At 37.7% G+C, this 17,590-nt stretch overlaps 1 protein-coding gene across 1 annotated transcript in view; it reads left to right on the top strand.

Moving 5' to 3' along the window:
• The window catches only part of cpo (couch potato), a gene marked incomplete at its 5' end in the record, with an annotated part of 49,461 nt that extends 36,404 nt beyond the window's left edge, over positions 1–13,057 (top strand). The window contains 9 exon segments of the mRNA XM_036817638.3: positions 6,150–6,227; positions 6,293–6,346; positions 6,446–6,508; positions 7,970–8,114; positions 9,078–9,280; positions 9,906–10,264; positions 10,625–10,662; positions 10,783–11,438; positions 12,809–13,057. Of these exon segments, the coding sequence (XP_036673533.3) occupies positions 6,150–6,227; positions 6,293–6,346; positions 6,446–6,508; positions 7,970–8,114; positions 9,078–9,280; positions 9,906–10,264; positions 10,625–10,662; positions 10,783–11,438; positions 12,809–12,835 (1,623 nt within the window).
• Between the last annotated feature and the right edge of the window lie 4,533 nt (positions 13,058–17,590).

The following is a 17,590-nucleotide window of genomic DNA, read 5'->3' as shown; positions in this document are numbered from 1 at the left end:
TTGGTTTCATTTCATTCTGCTTCGCTGGCGGAAACAATTCGTTTTGTTTGGTTACCTTGGCCTAAACGCTGAATTGTTTGCTAATAACAAAGGCCTTGTGCTGGTTTTTTTTTTGGTTAGGGATATTTTTCACCTGGTAAATTTAGTAGTTTATTCATTGCAATCACAGAAAATCTCATAAATTAGAAGCAGCAGCAGCAGCAGCAGCTGGTGGAGAAGATTTCCCAGACTCCGGCTCGGTTCATAATTAATAAGCCAGCATAGCTGACGCAACACTTAAGCTTGCCACTTGGATTTTGCCACCCGCATTGCGCCCCAAAAAGTATGCAACGTAAAAGTCATCGCTCATTTGTTATTTAATCCTTGTTCGGCCAAGGGGCTGCCTCTGTCCTGCTTAACCCTTTCTGCCACCGTCCGCTGGCAGGCGAAAGTGTTAATGAGTTTTAATTATTAAAACTTTCAAGTTGCTGCCACTGCTGCCAGTGCATTTTTAAGGGCAGCCGGGTTTTATTTATAGATATTATATATTTCATGGGAAATACAAACACCCCCCAACCCACACCCTTTGCGACTTTTCCTTAACTGCAGCAATTCCCAGTCGCAAAATGGTTTTCCTGGGTTTATCTTGTTATAAATTTTGGTTGTTTTCAAACTGCCAAGCAACAACGGCAACAAGAACAACAACAACGATAATAACAACAAGTAAATTTTGCTGCTGGCAACAAACTTTTGTCAGCCAGTGTATAAAATTCGGTGACTGTATGTGTATGTTGCAAATAATTTGCAATCAAAAGTTCCCAGCTATGGAAACTCCCAGCGTTGTATGTGTGTGTGGGGGGGGCTTGGCTCAGCCTCTAGCTACTTATCTCACTCACTATCTGTATCTCTATCTCTCAGTCTGATTTTGGGGCTAATTTATAACTTTGTAGATTCTTTGCGGATCACAATTAAAATATTAGTTTTGAGCGCGGCTTATGCAAAGATTTGTCCCATCCAAATAAACTTTAATTAAATGCAAAATGGCGACAGGCGCTAATTACCCGCAACGCCCCCAAGATTGTCTTGTTTGAGGAGAAGGAAAGAAATGCGCCCGAAGAAAATAAATAAGCCAGGATGGGGAGAAAGAAAGAAAGAAAGAAACCGAACAAAAAGCCAAAGAAACAAGCTTAAACAATGGCTCGAAGCTGGAAGCTGAAAGCTGAAAGCCAAAAGGAAAATAAAAACAAACCAAGGCTAAAACAACAACCAGAGCACCAAGATTGCGAAGAGATTAAAACCTCGACCAGGCTTAATTGAGCGGAGGAGCAGCGGGGAAATGGCAATCCACATCGCGTATACGCGATGTTGGCCAGACGCGTGAGCTAAATGCCAAAAGCCGAAATGGCGGGGCGGAAAAAAAGAAAATCTGCAGGAAAATACAAAACGTTTTCAACATTGTGATGCAGTGGCAACGAAAATAAAATGCACCATCGACAGGGAAGGCAATAGAGATGGAGAAAGAGACAGGCAAGCTGAACCATTTGGAATTCTTATTTATCCTTTCACCGACTTCAGTTCACATTTTGTATGCAAAATGCGCCAAAGCAACTACAGTACAACAACATCAATGGCAAAGAAAAGGAAAAACCTACAATGGGGGGCAACAACAATGGAGGCAACAAAAGTCAAGCCACATGCATTCATTCATTCGGTTTACTCATTTAGTTGCAGTTCTTTTCTCTCATTGCAGCATTCTGCTTGAAACGACAATTGTAGATTGCACAGGGAGAAATATTTTCAATTATTTAAATATTTTCAATCAAAGAAAAATTACAAAATATGATTTATAATATAATTTCTAGGCAAATACAACAACATTCATTAACATTTCATCGGGAATAGAACCAAATTTAATTAAAGAAAATACATTTGTTGACCTATATTTTTCCCGGTTCACTGTTAACAATCGCTGTTGCGGCACTCTTGAAGATTTTGCTCGGATGCTGGTGTTGTAGCCACTATTATTATTGTTATTATTGTTGTTCCGCTGCCGAGAGCGAAGAAAGGAGCAGAGAAAGCAGAGAAAGCAAAGAAAAGCTAAGCAAACACAAGTAGCTGGCAACAATAACAAGAGCAGCAGCAACAGCAAAACAATAACAAATTGTAACATAAACTTTTGGCCGCTGGCATTTTAGTTGACTAAATGCTCGACTTAATTGGCTAACAGTCGAGGGTTGAACAGAACAAAGTTAAGAAAAAAGAGGAAAATCTGAGGCATTGAAATCCATGCTGCAGACCATTGAAAAGTCTTTGGCCTGACCCGATTTGACAAGAAAATGAGTAAAGTCATGTAAACAAAAAGCCCACGCGGGTCCAAAAGAAAACCAGTTTAACTTAAAAAAACAAACAGAATATTTAAGTTTTAAGCTAAATTAAAAAAACGAATTGGTAACAAAGAAACAACTGATATTAAACACAATTAAAATAAACAAAATCAAACAGTACAAATAAAAACAAAGCAATTTAAGTGGTGACAAATATTTACACAATTAAATCAAGTTTTAAAAGGAACAAGCAAAATAATGGTTGACAAAACATAAGCATATAACAAAAAAACTTATGTTATTTAAAATCAATTAAACAATCGCAACACTTTGTCTAAAAAAGTAATATATTCTTTAATTAAATTTGCTCTATAATAAAACTAAATGACTTTTAAAATAAATCAACATCAATCAATCTCTCTTTTATTCGCTCATTTTTCGCCACTCGACATTGCCATCAGCTAGTTTATCTTTTTTGCATACATCAATTGCAATTTAATTGCCAACTATTTATAGAAAATAAAAGCGTTTGAAGCTGGGATGCTGTTTGCTTTGTGAAAATGCCGCCAAACGATAAAAATCAGCAACAAATCAGCTTAAAAGTGGCTCAAAAGCCTCTCTCATTTATGGCCGCAACACATGGGAATATGCAAATTTGTTGAGGCTAAATAGTTTTAGAGTCGACTGCAACACGTTCAAGTGATTGGAGGCTACTTTGGCCGGCAAATTGTCTGCTTTTGCTGTTTTATATGCCATTGCCACGCCCACGTCGACGGCAAGTGGGCGTAAGTGAGTGGCTTTATATGCACATGTGTCTGTGTCTCTGCCATGCTTAATTATTGTAAGTCAACACTTGACTACCGAGTGATTTATAAACGCTGTTATTTTCCCTGTTTATGTTGGCCCAACAATGTTGAGAGACAAGGTCGACTTCTTCTCAGCCACTCCGTTGACCACAAAATACCTGTGGGCAACGCTGCGTATACGCAATGTATGGAAAATTCAAGTAAATCACCCCAGCTAGAACATTTATTTGCGGGGACGAACAACAAATGGAATCGAGCATAATTATAAACAAAGTTTGGCCAAGGAATATAGACTGACAAAAGGGGCGTAGCAGGCATTGCGGCAAATGTTAAAGACAGAGAGTGGGAAGAGGGGGCTGGGGGGGACTTTAACTTCTTGGCAACAAACAGCAAACCGCAAATAGCAAAAACAAACAGGGAGACAAAAGGGGGGAGTGCATGTTTAGCAAGCCAAAATCAGAGCCAAGTTGCAAGGTTGTCCAAAAGACAACAGCAGCGGTAACAACAACAACAGTTTTGCTGTATTTAAATGGATTTTGGCAACCAGAGTTAGACAAACCCGCAAAGTGCAACAAAAACAACAACATCAACAGATGCAGATACAAATACAGATACGGATACAGGAACAGAACACCCACAGCATCGGAATCAGCATCAGAAACCAACTTGGAAAGAGGATAACACTGGGAAATTTAATTAAGGGAAGAACAATTAAAACTGAATGGAATGCAAGACAGGTTTTCTAAAAGGCAAAGTAACTTTAACGTTAAAATTTTTGTTAGAAGGCAAGGACCTTAATTAGAAATTGTATATACGGCAGTTTTCCATTTTATTATTTAAGAAATTCAAAAAAAGAACCTTAAAAAAAAGAACCTTACAAAAAAGAACCTATATACCGTTTTAATATTTATTATATTGGTAATCTTATAACTTAATTACAAAGATACTTATGCCAATTATCTTTTTTATTATTAAAGAAATTTTTAAGAATATCTTAAAAATTTAATTCAAAAAGTTTGCATTTTTCCCAGTGCACTGATATAATGTCGCTTGCGTGTGTTAGCCAAAGTTTGCATTTGGAGTTGAGAGTTGGCCGCCGGAGTTGGAGTTGCAATTGCAGTTGAAGTTGCCAAAATACTAAATGTCTATCCGCAATGCCCACAAGCACACACAAGCCAAATCCACGTTCCCAGACAGAGTAGGAGATTAAGATATATAGCTAGAGATAGGGAAAATGGGAAACGGGGAAATTCAGAGACTCAACTCGAGAAAAAAGGAATAAAAACTTCAACATCTTTTCCGCACTTGCCTTAAGTTAATTTACACACTTTTCGGAGCATTTAATAATTGCATTTCAATTGCCATTAGCGGGAAAGCCTTTTAGCCCCGACACCAGTCGACTGCCTTTTCCTAATTAGGCTGCTTCTTGGCCGGCTGCCCTTTTCCACCCGCCGACTCATTATTGCCTTCAATTAGCCAACCGCTTACTGCATAAAAATTAATTTAAATTGCTATTTAACTGACCATGCTAAGGCTTTTCCCCCCAGTCAACCACCTTGTCTTTTCTTCTTTTTCGCCCAACGAATATTTGTTGTTTTTCCGGGTGAAGTTTGAGTATTTGTGAGGCAGAAGCTTTCCTAATTAATTTGTGAAAATGCCTGGGATGGAACGGTGGACAAATACAAGCTGCTCTTGATGTTTCTTATCCTTCTCCAGATGCACTTGAATTTTCATCAGGTTTAAAGGATTTACCCCTGCATCCAGAACTTCCCTGCTAGACAATATTCGTGACATGTTGCAAACTTGTATCGCTATTTTAATAAAACCAAATTCAAAACACACAAGGACAGAGTTTGCAGTAGATTACACCAGGAACAACAAAAAAGAAGGTAGATGGCAATGATAGAACACGTTTTAATTTTGAGCACAACACGTCAGCTGGAAGCGAATGAAACTAAGGGGAAGAAAAAATCAGTTTCCCGGAAAAATGTAAACTTCATTTTAGGGAACGCTGTATGTTTTATAAAGCTAAGAGTTAATATGAACAGGTTCAATATAAGCTTTTAAAGAAAGAGTTTGACTAAAGAAAAAAGTAGTTTGTTGTAATAGAATAGGTAAAATCATGTTATATAAAAGCAGCAAGAAATTTCCAATAGAGTTTTTGGAAAATTATTATAAGGTATACTTAGCTCATATGATAATGAAGTAAGCAAGGACTAATAGGAAGCCTAATAGTTATTACAGCAGTGTTAAAATATCGTCGGTACTAATAGTCGTAATGTTTTGGCTTTCCCTTATATAATTTAACATTATCCTTAAAGGCTAATGATGCAACAGCTTTAAAGTCCCACAACAAAGTAAATTTACCTGCTCAGCACAAAAATACACCCGAAAAAGAGCGAAAATAAACAGAGGAGGTGGGAATTTAACCCAGTTGCACACATTCACATCGCTCAAACGTAACGCTTGCCACCTCAACTCAAACATTTTCGCCTAGGTGTTAAAAATAAAAAGCTGTCAGTGCTGGGGACTCATTTAGTCCCTGCAGCACACATGTAAGTTTTTTGGGGGGTTGGGCTTGGGTTACCTGACTCACCAGTAATGTTCCCCCTCTCACAACCCCCTAATCCGCCCTTGGAATCGGTCCGCCCATTATTCGCCAACCCCCTTTTCCACCAACAAGAGTCACGTCCCTGGCGTTGTCATAATGAATTCAGCGTTTATGGCGCTTATTCCATTTGGTTTCATTATCAGTATGTACCAGTGACCCCCCTTCGCCGCCCCCCTCTGTAATGTCATGTGCGTGGCGAACGGGGGTGGGATGGTGTCATGAACTTTTTGGCCAAAGGGGGAAAGAGGGGGCTGGGGGACACAAAGCGCATTACAAACATTTGAAGTTGAAAATTGAGGCTGAAGGTTGTATTTGTGTTTTCGCTGGGACAACGTGACAGTTTCAACTTAATTACGTAATCATAGGAAATTGGTTTTTGTGAACTAGCAATCATCTAACCATTCTCTATCAACTTTGTCACTCTTGCAGGTTCGCACACTTTTTGTCAGCGGTTTGCCCATGGACGCCAAGCCGCGCGAGCTTTATTTGTTATTCAGAGCCTATGAGGTGAGTGTTTTTAAAGTATTGAATGAGTAAAACTATATTAAAATGCCTAATTTTCTTATAAACAGGGCTATGAAGGATCTCTTTTGAAAGTAACTAGCAAAAATGGCAAAACTGCATCGGTAAGTAAAGCGTTTTTGATTTTTAAAGTTTATATTTGTAAATTATTTTATAACTTCCTAATAATTTATTGAAATATTTATAAAATACATTTTCCACAGCCCGTTGGCTTTGTGACATTCCATACAAGAGCTGGAGCAGAGGCAGCTAAACAAGATCTGCAGGTAACTATTAAAACAAAATCTATCTTTATACCTTGTATAATCGAAAGAACACCAACATGATTTAGCAATTTTTTTTATGCAATACGACAAAAAGTAAATCGCGAAACATCTATTCTCAGCGAAGGCAAAAAGAAACTTACACTTTTAACATAAGAATTGTAAAGCACCCAAAAAAAGTATTCAAACTACAAAATATCAAAATACTTGTATACTCGTATTGCCTGGCTTAAATACCGTTAGGCCCCCGACGCCGCAGCTCAAGAACCGAGCTTCAAGCTCCTTTTGCATCACCCGAAAATCACAAAAAAAAAACAAAAAAACAATAGCAAACAAAACGAACAAACAAACAACAAGAATCCACAAGAACACGTGCTTGCATTTGAAAAGAAACGAAACTCTTAAATTTCACCCTATCGCATTAAGTGTTTCCCTCTCTGTCTAGCCTTCGCTGTCCCGCTCTCTCTATATATCTCTATCTCTCTCTGTCGTCCTATATATATCTCTTTCTCTCTCTAACTTCTCATTGAGTTGTCTTATTGTTTTTGGTATCTGCATCCCCCCCCTTTTATTTGCTCATTCTACGAAACTCTTTGACACGCAGAGAACACAAACACACACGTAAACTGGTACACTCATCACTCTCACACACATACACACACCCTCATCTCTGGCAAAAATCTGCAAAAATGGCAAAAGCAAAAAGCACCAACAACCAAAAGAAAGCAACGACTCAAGCCTGTGGTGCATGTCCCCCCCTGCCACGCCCCCTAAAAGTCACTTTGCCCCCTTGGAAGAGCACTCTAAAATTCCTAGAACTGACTCGTAATGTTCCCTGGAGTTTTTGGCAAATAATTTTTAATGCATTCCAAAGAAACCTACGCATTTTAGGAGAACAAAAGAAAAATTTCTAAAAATGTTGTTTCAAAGCAGTCTGATATAATAACGTTTTTGTGAAATAAACTTTAATTGATGAAAACTTTCTCCAAAAAATGTTACTTTATTTTTTTTGTAATCTAAAAATACATTTATTGGCATTATTTTGTACAGTTAGGACCAACTTGATCTCATAAATTTTACAACGTTCTTCCATTAAATATAAATTGCTGCCTTGACCCCCATAAATAGCAACCCACTTAGCCAAAAACCAGCTGCCACGACCCCTACCTAAAACTCAGATTACAGAGCAGGCACCATGCAATACAAATTCTACGTTGAATGTTTCCCGTCCCAAGAACCTCAAGCAATAGCTCTCTAAAAATACAAGAAACATAATTTCTACCACCATTTTTTTTCCAAACGTTACTTTCACGCGACATTCAAAATTATTTTTGGCGAATTGTTGCAAAAGAAATACTTGAAAAATACCCCCCGAAACTTTTGAACTTTGCTGAAAGAATAAATTACATGAAAAAAAAAAAATAGAAAATACAAACCGCTGTATTTTGATCTGATCATTTACAGCAGGGTGTACGCTTCGATCCCGATATGCCCCAAACAATTCGCTTGGAATTCGCCAAGAGTAACACGAAAGTGAGCAAACCCAAACCACAGCCCAATACAGCGACAACAGCCTCACATCCTGCATTGATGCACCCACTCACTGGACGTAAGTAAAAAATAAAAAAAAAAAATCAAAAGAAAAACCAAATACCAAAATGAGAACTCGGCAGCTGCTAATTTCTTTAATTTTATTTCGTTTTCCTTTTGTGTATGTAGTTGATATTTATGAAAAACCGATAATATGTTTAAGGGTACAAGAAATCCGAACCGAAGGCGTACTCGAGCACCTCCTAACTATCGACAAAAAAAACCACACAAGAACACACCGAACACTCACACACTTACACACCGATCTATCCAAAAATCGAGCAGTTGAAAATGTTAAATATTGATATGGACAAAATAAAACCAACAAATCTTGCTTCAAGTGCACACAACTTTATATATACATATAAATATCAGCAATTACGTATCGTAAATACTTTTGTATGCTAAATCTACCATATGAAATTGTTATCTCTGCATACTTCGAGTCGCTATTGAGTTATATATATATATTCCCAACTAGGTTACAGCCACATTAACTACAACTTCTATATATAATGTACCGCACTTTGATCACTTGTAACACTTTGTGCAACTCACACACACGCTCAGAAACACAAGACCATACACGCCTACAAAAACCAGAAGAAAATAAGCTACAGAGCAAAGCAGTTTTGAGACCTTAAAAAATAGTTAAATATTTATATTTATTTAATAGAGAATTCTTTAAATTTTAACTAGAATTAATTAATTTTCTAAAGATTAAATGAAAAGTTATAAGCCCTTTGGCATTTTAGATGCATTTTAATCCTAATCTCAAAAGAAAACAAAAGACTGAGACAACGAACTTTAAACATTTAAAACAATTTCTTAATATATTTTTTTTTGTTTCGTTTTGGAAACCGTTCTTGTTTTTACCATTTAGATTTTTGTCAACTAAAACCTGTGTTTAATACTCAAATAGTACCCCACTTAGGTGAGCTATCATCTGATCTACCCTACTATCTCTCTTCTCGACTCGCAGATCTGGGTGGGCCCTTCTTTCCGGGCGGACCGGAGCTATGGCATCATCCGCTAGCCTACTCGGCAGCCGCCGCCGCTGAGTTGCCGGGAGCAGCTGCCCTGCAGCATGCAACACTAGTGCATCCGGCCCTGCATCCGCAGGTGCCAGTGCGCTCCTATCTCTGACTAAATACAGACAAAGTAATGGAGCAGCCTATGCATCAAGTAAGTGGATCATATCTTTATCTATCACGATTGCCTAAGGAAAATAGCCAAGATTTATGGGGCCTGAATCATTCAAAGAGAACTGGTTAGGCATATCACTTTTAAAAGTCAAGGAATTTTTTATAATGCCATGAAATTGGTGTGATCATTGAGAAAACTTATAATTGGAAATTTAAAAAAGATACAATGTTCTACGGGTCGTATGAGTAATATTCTTAAAACTATTAAAAGTATTAGCATTTAAAATTTACTATTACTTTGCTCAATCTACTTTATGAAATACAACCGAAAAAACTAATTTTGTCTTAGTGGCTTTATCGAAAGAAAATTTAAGTTTTAAGCAACCGAAGCATATAAAAACCAAATAAAAAGCTTTTTTCAAGAAAAAATATGTAATGTAACAGGTTTTATGATAGTATTCATTTAGGTCTAGAGCGGTTCGCTGAGATTAGGACTTAATATTTATTATTTCAGTATGACTTATTAGGAAAAGAAATTTTAGTTTCATATGAAATGGCAATTGTGAAATGTGGGAGTTTTTTAATGTTGATATAATGATGAGGCAATTGTGAAATTTTTATCCCAGGAAATAAGAAATGTTATTGATAAATAATATCCTTTTCAGACTCAAATGACCATGCCGCCACATCATCAGACAACTGCTATTCATCCCGGAGCTGCGATGGCTCACATGGCTGCTGCTGCGGCGGCCGCGGCTGCCGGCGGGGGTGGGGGAGCGGCCGCGGGTGCTGCCGTGCCGCAAAGTGCCGCTGCGACGGCCGCTGCCTCAGCCGCTGCGGCCGCTGCTGCCTCGCACCACCACTATCTGTCGAGTCCGGCGCTGGCCAGTCCGGCCGGGTCTACCAACAACGCCAGCCACCCGGCCAATCCGCAGATTGCGGCCAATGCGCCCTGTTCCACGCTGTTCGTGGCCAATCTGGGCCAATTCGTGTCCGAGCACGAGCTGAAGGAGGTGTTCTCTAGGTAATTTCCATTTCCATACAAGTGACTCAAAGTCAAGACCTTGTATTTTTTTGAGACACAATGAAAATTGCACACTGAAATCAGCACAGGTGTAACCAACCAGCCACAGTAAAAACCACCCGATAACGATCACGATCACACAGTACCACCATATAACAACCACAACCACTCTCTTGATGGCACCTTGTGAACTTTTCTAACCGAATACTAACCGAAAACTTTTGCGTTCTCTTCCTTGGTTCGTTTGTTGCCCACCATCCCACCCGATCACTCTTCTTGTATGATACATGATAACCGACATATATATATCTAACAACAAATTAAATATATATACCCAACTATGATATAAACTATGCACAGTATGCCTGGCTTTTGTCGCCTACGAATGCACACAAAAGGTACGCACCCAATCACAACTTCTATGCCTATGACTTTGTCTTCAACTCTGACCTCAACAAAACCAACTTCAACTTCCTACTCCACAACAACAACAACAACAACTGCGACTGATCCTACAGCCATGGTAGCAGCAACTGGCTCAAGCTGCTCCACCAGTAACAGCAACAACAACAACCAGAACAACAGCAACAACCATGGGGGCAGCAGCAACAACCACATCGCTGCGGTGCAGCAACATCCGGTGGCATTCATCGAGTTCAAGGACCCACCGACCGCATCCCAGGCCATGCAGCAGCTGCAGGGTAAATATCTGCTCAGCTCGGATCGCGGTTCCATCCGCATCGAGTTTGCGCGCAGCAAGATGATCAACGAGGTGGCCATGATGAACAGCACCAAGCCACCACCACCGCCGTTGAGTGTTGCTGCTGCGGCACCAGCACCACCTGCACCACCACCACCCATGTACATCCTGAGCGGCGGCGGTGGGGTCGAGCACTTGCTGGTGCCTGCACCATCGCCGCAGACCCAGCAGCACCAGCAGCAGCAACTCCAGATGCAGCAGCTGCAGCAGCAACTGCAACTGCAGCAGCAACATCAGCACATGCAGCAGCAACACCATCAGCAGCAGCAGCAACTCCAGCTGACCGTGGCAGCACCCTGCACCACTGCAAGCACCACCACCAACAGCACCACCACTAGCGTTGTTGTTAACTCACTACAGCACCACCAACTTCATCATCCAAATCAGCACCACCAAAATCATCTCTTTAGAGACGTATGTATTATTCTGGGTGAACCAAATGAACCAAGTTTCTTCTAAGTCTGTGTAGAGTAGTCTAACCCTAGATTGAGAGCCCCACCACCACCGGCATTATCATTAGTTGATCCACATCCGCTGAATTGCACACACACACACATACACCCTTTAGCCTATAAATATTAGAATAAGCCATTCAATCCGCAAAAAGGTTTTGCCAGGCCCTAAAAATCCCTCATATGCATGACCCCAAACATAAACCCAGAAACGTAAACAAAATAAAAGGGAACCCTATTAAGTATTTATAACAAATTTTGCAAATTGTTATTGTTAAGCTTGCTCGTTTACTTTGCATGCTACCTTCACCACCAACACCACAACAACAGCAGCAACATCAGCAGCAAGCAACAACCCAGCAGCAATCAGCAACAACAAGTAAGAACCTACCTAAGGGATGGCCAAAACCATATGAATTTTGGTCCGGAGCACTCACACACCTAACCCAACAATTGGAGCCGCATTTAAATACAAATTATAGCACACAAAAAGTTAGCAGGCCAACAACATTTATGGCTCAAAGAGAGGAAGTGGGGGGATGGAAAGGTAGTGCTGGTGGGACTTCCTCATAGACATCCGTTTTCTAAATGCCAGCTTCCGTTGGGAGACTGCACCCACCCACCGACTTAAGCACCACTATATCTCTCCCTCCACATGTGGGGAGTGTGACTCACGTATTTCAAATGCCAAAAGACCACATAAATTTATTTTTTCAATTTGCTGCAAGAAAAAGCAACAGCAGCAGCAACTTTATAAAAAATGCAAAAATTAAACGCAGCATGCCACACCCATATTGCCATACACATAACCACTTGAATGCCCCACCAACTTAACCACTGCAGCAACAACGTTAAACGTTCGAGCTTTAAACCACTTTTGTTCAAGGCATGAACTTTTCTTAACATTATTGTAGGTTGTTTGCCTGACAACCCATTTACATATTGAGGGGTGTGCCCGTTTAAGCTGCAATATATTTAAAAACTACAAATTGGATAATGGTGCTTTAGAAAATATAACATCCTTTTTTATAATTTTAAAATAGTACTAAAATATATTTTATTGCTTTTAAATTAAAAATTTCTAATCTAAAAATTCCTAGTTCATTTCCACTAAAATATATTTTATACAATAATTTTTATATCTTCTCTTAACCCCTTTTAAAATATATTCTTACGTGGTTTTAAAATTATTTCAAGTCCACGCATGGGTAATCACTCATAGTCACTAAGGTAGCCAGCATGTTTAGCCAACCAGCACCACCGAAACTCGTAGCTGAACCACCCACACTGACAAAAACTAACTATTGCTTTCGTTTTGAAAATTATTTTCAGAGGAGCGGGTATGGAATCACGGCATGATTTGCTCGCTAAGAAGCTAGAGCGTGAAATGCAGCAGCAGCAGACGCAAGTGCATCACCAGCAGCAGCAGCAACAGCAGCATCACTACCACCACAGCCACCAGACAGCGCACCACCAGCACCACCAACAGCAGCAGCAGCAGCAGCAACAGCAACAACAGCAGCAGGCACAACAGCAACACCTGAGCCACCACCACCACCACCATCACCATCATCAGCAGCACCATCAGCAGCAACAGTTCTTGATGACGCCGACAGCAACCTGACCCGGTGGCAACCTGAGCCACCACTATGCGACCACCACGCAGCACCACCAACACCTTCACCACCAGCCGCACCACCAACAGCAGCAGCAGATGCAGCCGCACCACATCTATTCATACGTGCTGCCGGCGGTCAGTCACATAGCAGCCTGATGGAATCACATTTGAGTTTGAAGATCGAGGGCAAACAAAGCTCCGCATGCAACGGATTCATGCGAGGAGGCAAACCTTTAGTTCTAGATATAACAAAAAAAACATTTAAAAAATGCAAAAAAAAACTACAAAAAACCAAATGGAAAAAATGCAAAAAGAAGTTAATTTATATGTGACAGAAGAAGACGATGAGTATGAAGAAAAAGCAGACCCCGTATAACCCAGTTTAGTGAAATTTTTCGACAGGCAACAAAAAAGATTTGTAGTGGAAACCAAAAACGGGATAAACTTGTAGTAAAATATACAATTTACGATAGATCGGAAGCTGAGCGAACTACTTAACTAAGTTAGTTGCAATACAGCCGATATGCCCCTATAAACGAATACACATATATACATAAACCTATATATATATAAATTATATATAGCATGCTGATCAAGAATTTGTTGGTTATTTTACACCTTTACAATGTTGCGTTTTTAGCTTGATGAATTGATTTTGTTCAAGAGTTTTTGTTTGAAGCAGAGTTGATGTTTCTTTTAAATCGTTAGTACTCCCTCATTCATCCCCGAACTTAACCGACTTTCAACAAATGGAATTGAGACATGAAATTCGTATTATTTGTATAGTTTCGATCTGTTTTTCGTCGATATATCAAGCAGTGTAAGGGAATAAAATATAAAAAAAGTATAAGGATGAAGAAAAGTATATAATTATAGCTTAACCGAATGTGCCCTTTAAATAGCTCTCTTTCTAGAATTATGAAAAATAATATGAAACAAAACCAAAACAATTTAAATATATGCATTAATGTAATAATTGTATAACTAGTAAGGTAATTTTCAAAATGTTACTCAACAAGAAAATTCTACAAAACAACCACAACGAGTAGTCGACGTCATCGTATAAATTTAAATTTATATTGAGGAATACTGAAAGCTGGTTTCGAAATTTATTTGTTAAAAACGTAAGAATAACAACATTTAGATGTGAATTTGAAATTTACCCGATACGACCTATCGACGACTTGGTATGAACGTTGCAGGTGCGCTGTAGTGAAGCAAAGACTCGAAAACGAAAAACGATTTTTAACAAACAGGAAAAGCTGAAACGGAACTTTAACAGAAACTGGCACAGGACACTCTAAACTTTCCGCCCAGAAAAGAATATGTTTTCTTTCACCACTTTTGTTGAGAATTTTCTGCGTTTCCCCTACAAAGACTTGACTAACTTTACTAGAGGGCCCCCAACCAAAAGGACTCCATCTAAATATTGAGAAACTATTCCTAACTAACTTTCGAAATGCTAGAACAATCAAATCACATTTCTTGCTAAACCAACGATCGATTTAGTGGGGGGGAGGACGGAGGATGAGATCGAATGAGGAGGGATCGGAAATAGTGGGTGGGTGGGGAGAGTGTAGACGAGGTAACAGCAAACAAGGACGAGTAAATAAAATCAATTGCATATCATCTTACGTAGCAAGCATAAATCGAGTATGTATAACTACAAAAAAGGACAAAGACAAATTCAATTGTAACTAAGCGCAAGAAAACAGCAGAAACCAACTACAATTAATTGTAAAACAATGTAAAGCTTAAAGGCTAACAACTATATATAGTTAAATACGAGAAACAATTTATAAGCAAGCTTTTTACATAATAATTTTCTAATGTTTGTCGAAAGAGTTCGTTCAGCCTTGTTTAAACCAATTTAAGTATATATAAATACGGATAAAATCTTACAATTTTACCAAAGTTGTCCTTACTAATTTAACAAGTTATGTTAATTACTTCACACACAATTTGTTAAACAAAAAACAGAAAAGACCCACGAGTAAATCAACTAATTTTAAATGTTTTTTAAAGCTTAGTTTAGGCTAAATGTGACTAGACATACCAAAGGCATATTTGACAAAAAAAAACACAATTGTTAAGAGAAAATATGAAAAAAGAATATTAATTGGTAAAGTTTTAGCCCTTTTCTACACATTTTCTTTATATATTTACCTATTTTATTTCCTGTCTAACTTAAGTCGAATGTAAAATGCATATTCCGTCCAATTACATTTCGTGCTTTCCTCTTGCCCAAAAAAATCATCTCTTCGCCAGCATCGCGTTGGTTTGAAAAGCATCATCATTCGAAGTTAAGAACAGAGGTCTACTTATAAGTCTGTAATCCCAACACACACACACACTCACACGCTCACCACAAAGACAAGTAAATTAGTTAAAGTTCTAGTGTATAAGCAAGAAAATGTTTAAATATACATAATATACTAATGCATATCATAAAATTGCGCCTTTCAAAACAATTAAGAAAAACAAAAGCAAACAAGAAGCCCGATGAAGGAAAACAAAAATATTTACAACTACAAATAAGCATTATAACGAAACAAAAATTAATAGATGCTAAAGTATGAAACAAATATTTTCGAAATTAATTTTTAGCGCCTAAGTGTGGCCAACGCGCCCAAAAGTATGCAACAAAAGAAGCAATGGAAATACGCATAAGTGTGTGAGTGTGCATGTGTGTGTGTGTGCGTCTGGGAAAATCTTGTGCAATTTTCATTGACGATAGAAAGGAAAGAGGGAAAACCAGCGCGATGGCAAGGTTGTTCAGTCCCCACCCCCAGAAACCATTTCGAGGCTTGATTTCCAGACATTCTTTAATCTAAATTTCATAGCTATATACATCCAGATCTTACAAATCTGCAGCATGCAAATATTAAACTAGAAAATTGGGAATATCTTAACAACACCAGAAGAAGCAAAAGAGGAAAACCTAGCTCGTAAACGATAAACTAAAGAAAGCTAAAATGAATGAATGACAGAAAACCTAAACTAAACAATATGAATTATGGGAACATTATATGAATATATATACACACACATATATTACATTTTTGAAACAAACGAAAACTAAATAATAATTACAAAGAAGGAAAAAATAACAAATACATATCAGCAAACGGATAAAGAACAAAATAAGAAGAAACTTTTACAAGAAAAATTATTAAGGAAAAATAAAACCGATATGTTTTGATGTGGTTTTTAAATTTTTAAACATTGTAAGCGTAAAAAGGCAGAAAAGCAGTTACCAAAAAAAGGGGGAAGAAAGCATAACTGATTGAAAGCTTAGTAATAGATTACGGAACTACTTACATAAATGCTAGCTTATGCTTACATAGTAACGGCATATCTACATATGTGGCAGCAGTAATAGAAAGACAGTAAACAGTAACAGTAATGGTAAAACAGTAACAGTAACAATATTATATTCTATTGTATTTATTGTGTTTGGTATAATTTGCATCTCGAAAATATCGTTTGATTATTCGTTTACTTTAAGTTTCCTCCCAAATTGCCTTATGTTTGCCTAAAAAACTAAATTATAAACAATTCAATACTAATTTCTAAGTAATTTATATGTATATGTATTGTATACCTCTATTGTAAACCCATATATAAATATACTTATATCATTTGTGTAGCCTTAACTTAGAACTTTTCAATTGACGGTATTAATTATGCATAATAAAACTTTATATTTTGTTCGTTAAACAAATTATTTATTGTTTCATTTTAACTCAGACACACACGCGATAAACCTTTGAAGAAACGAATTTTAAATTAGTGAAAATTTTTGCAAGAAAATTAAAACCAACTATACAATTACAAATATTATACTACATATATGATCTCTCCCCACTTAAAGTTTTGAGTCATTTGCGGGAGAGCCAACTATAGAAGCATTATACTCAACCACAACTGGCTATGGACAGATCAGAGAAATTCGCTGTACATTTGTAATACATAACGTATCTATAGAGAGTTAAGTAGGAAAGGAAAATGATATTGAATATTGAAAATATCAAGGCAGAGGTAGTGGAAAACCAGAGCGGAAATGAAGATAACACAAGTCAAAACATATCAAACTCGTGCCCGATTAAAACTATATATACACATATATATATATACACTATATATAAATGAAAAGCAGCCACAAATTATGCGCAGCAGTTTTCAATGGTATAACAAGATGAAAATGATGAAATTATTAAACATAAACCGAAAGTCTAACGGGAAAATGCAATTTTTATTTGCATAACTCAAAGTTGAGTCTACTTTTATCCGTAAATAATACGAAAATAATGATTAATATTAATTAAAATATGAAAACTACAACAAATGGCAAATATTTGTCTATTTTGAGGCTCATTTATTTAACATTTTCGCGAAACAAAAGTACGACTTTCTTTTTAAAAATCGAATAAATTTCTTTTTGCTAATATTGTAAAAAACAAATTGATTTTTCAAAGCAAGTGAAAATGAAAAAC

This window comes from Drosophila suzukii, chromosome 3 (genome assembly GCF_043229965.1).
Source record: "Drosophila suzukii chromosome 3, CBGP_Dsuzu_IsoJpt1.0, whole genome shotgun sequence".
Classification (NCBI taxonomy): Eukaryota; Metazoa; Arthropoda; class Insecta; order Diptera; family Drosophilidae; genus Drosophila; species Drosophila suzukii.
Note: the sequence above shows the minus strand (reverse complement) of the source record. Positions and strands in the feature narration are given on the sequence as shown.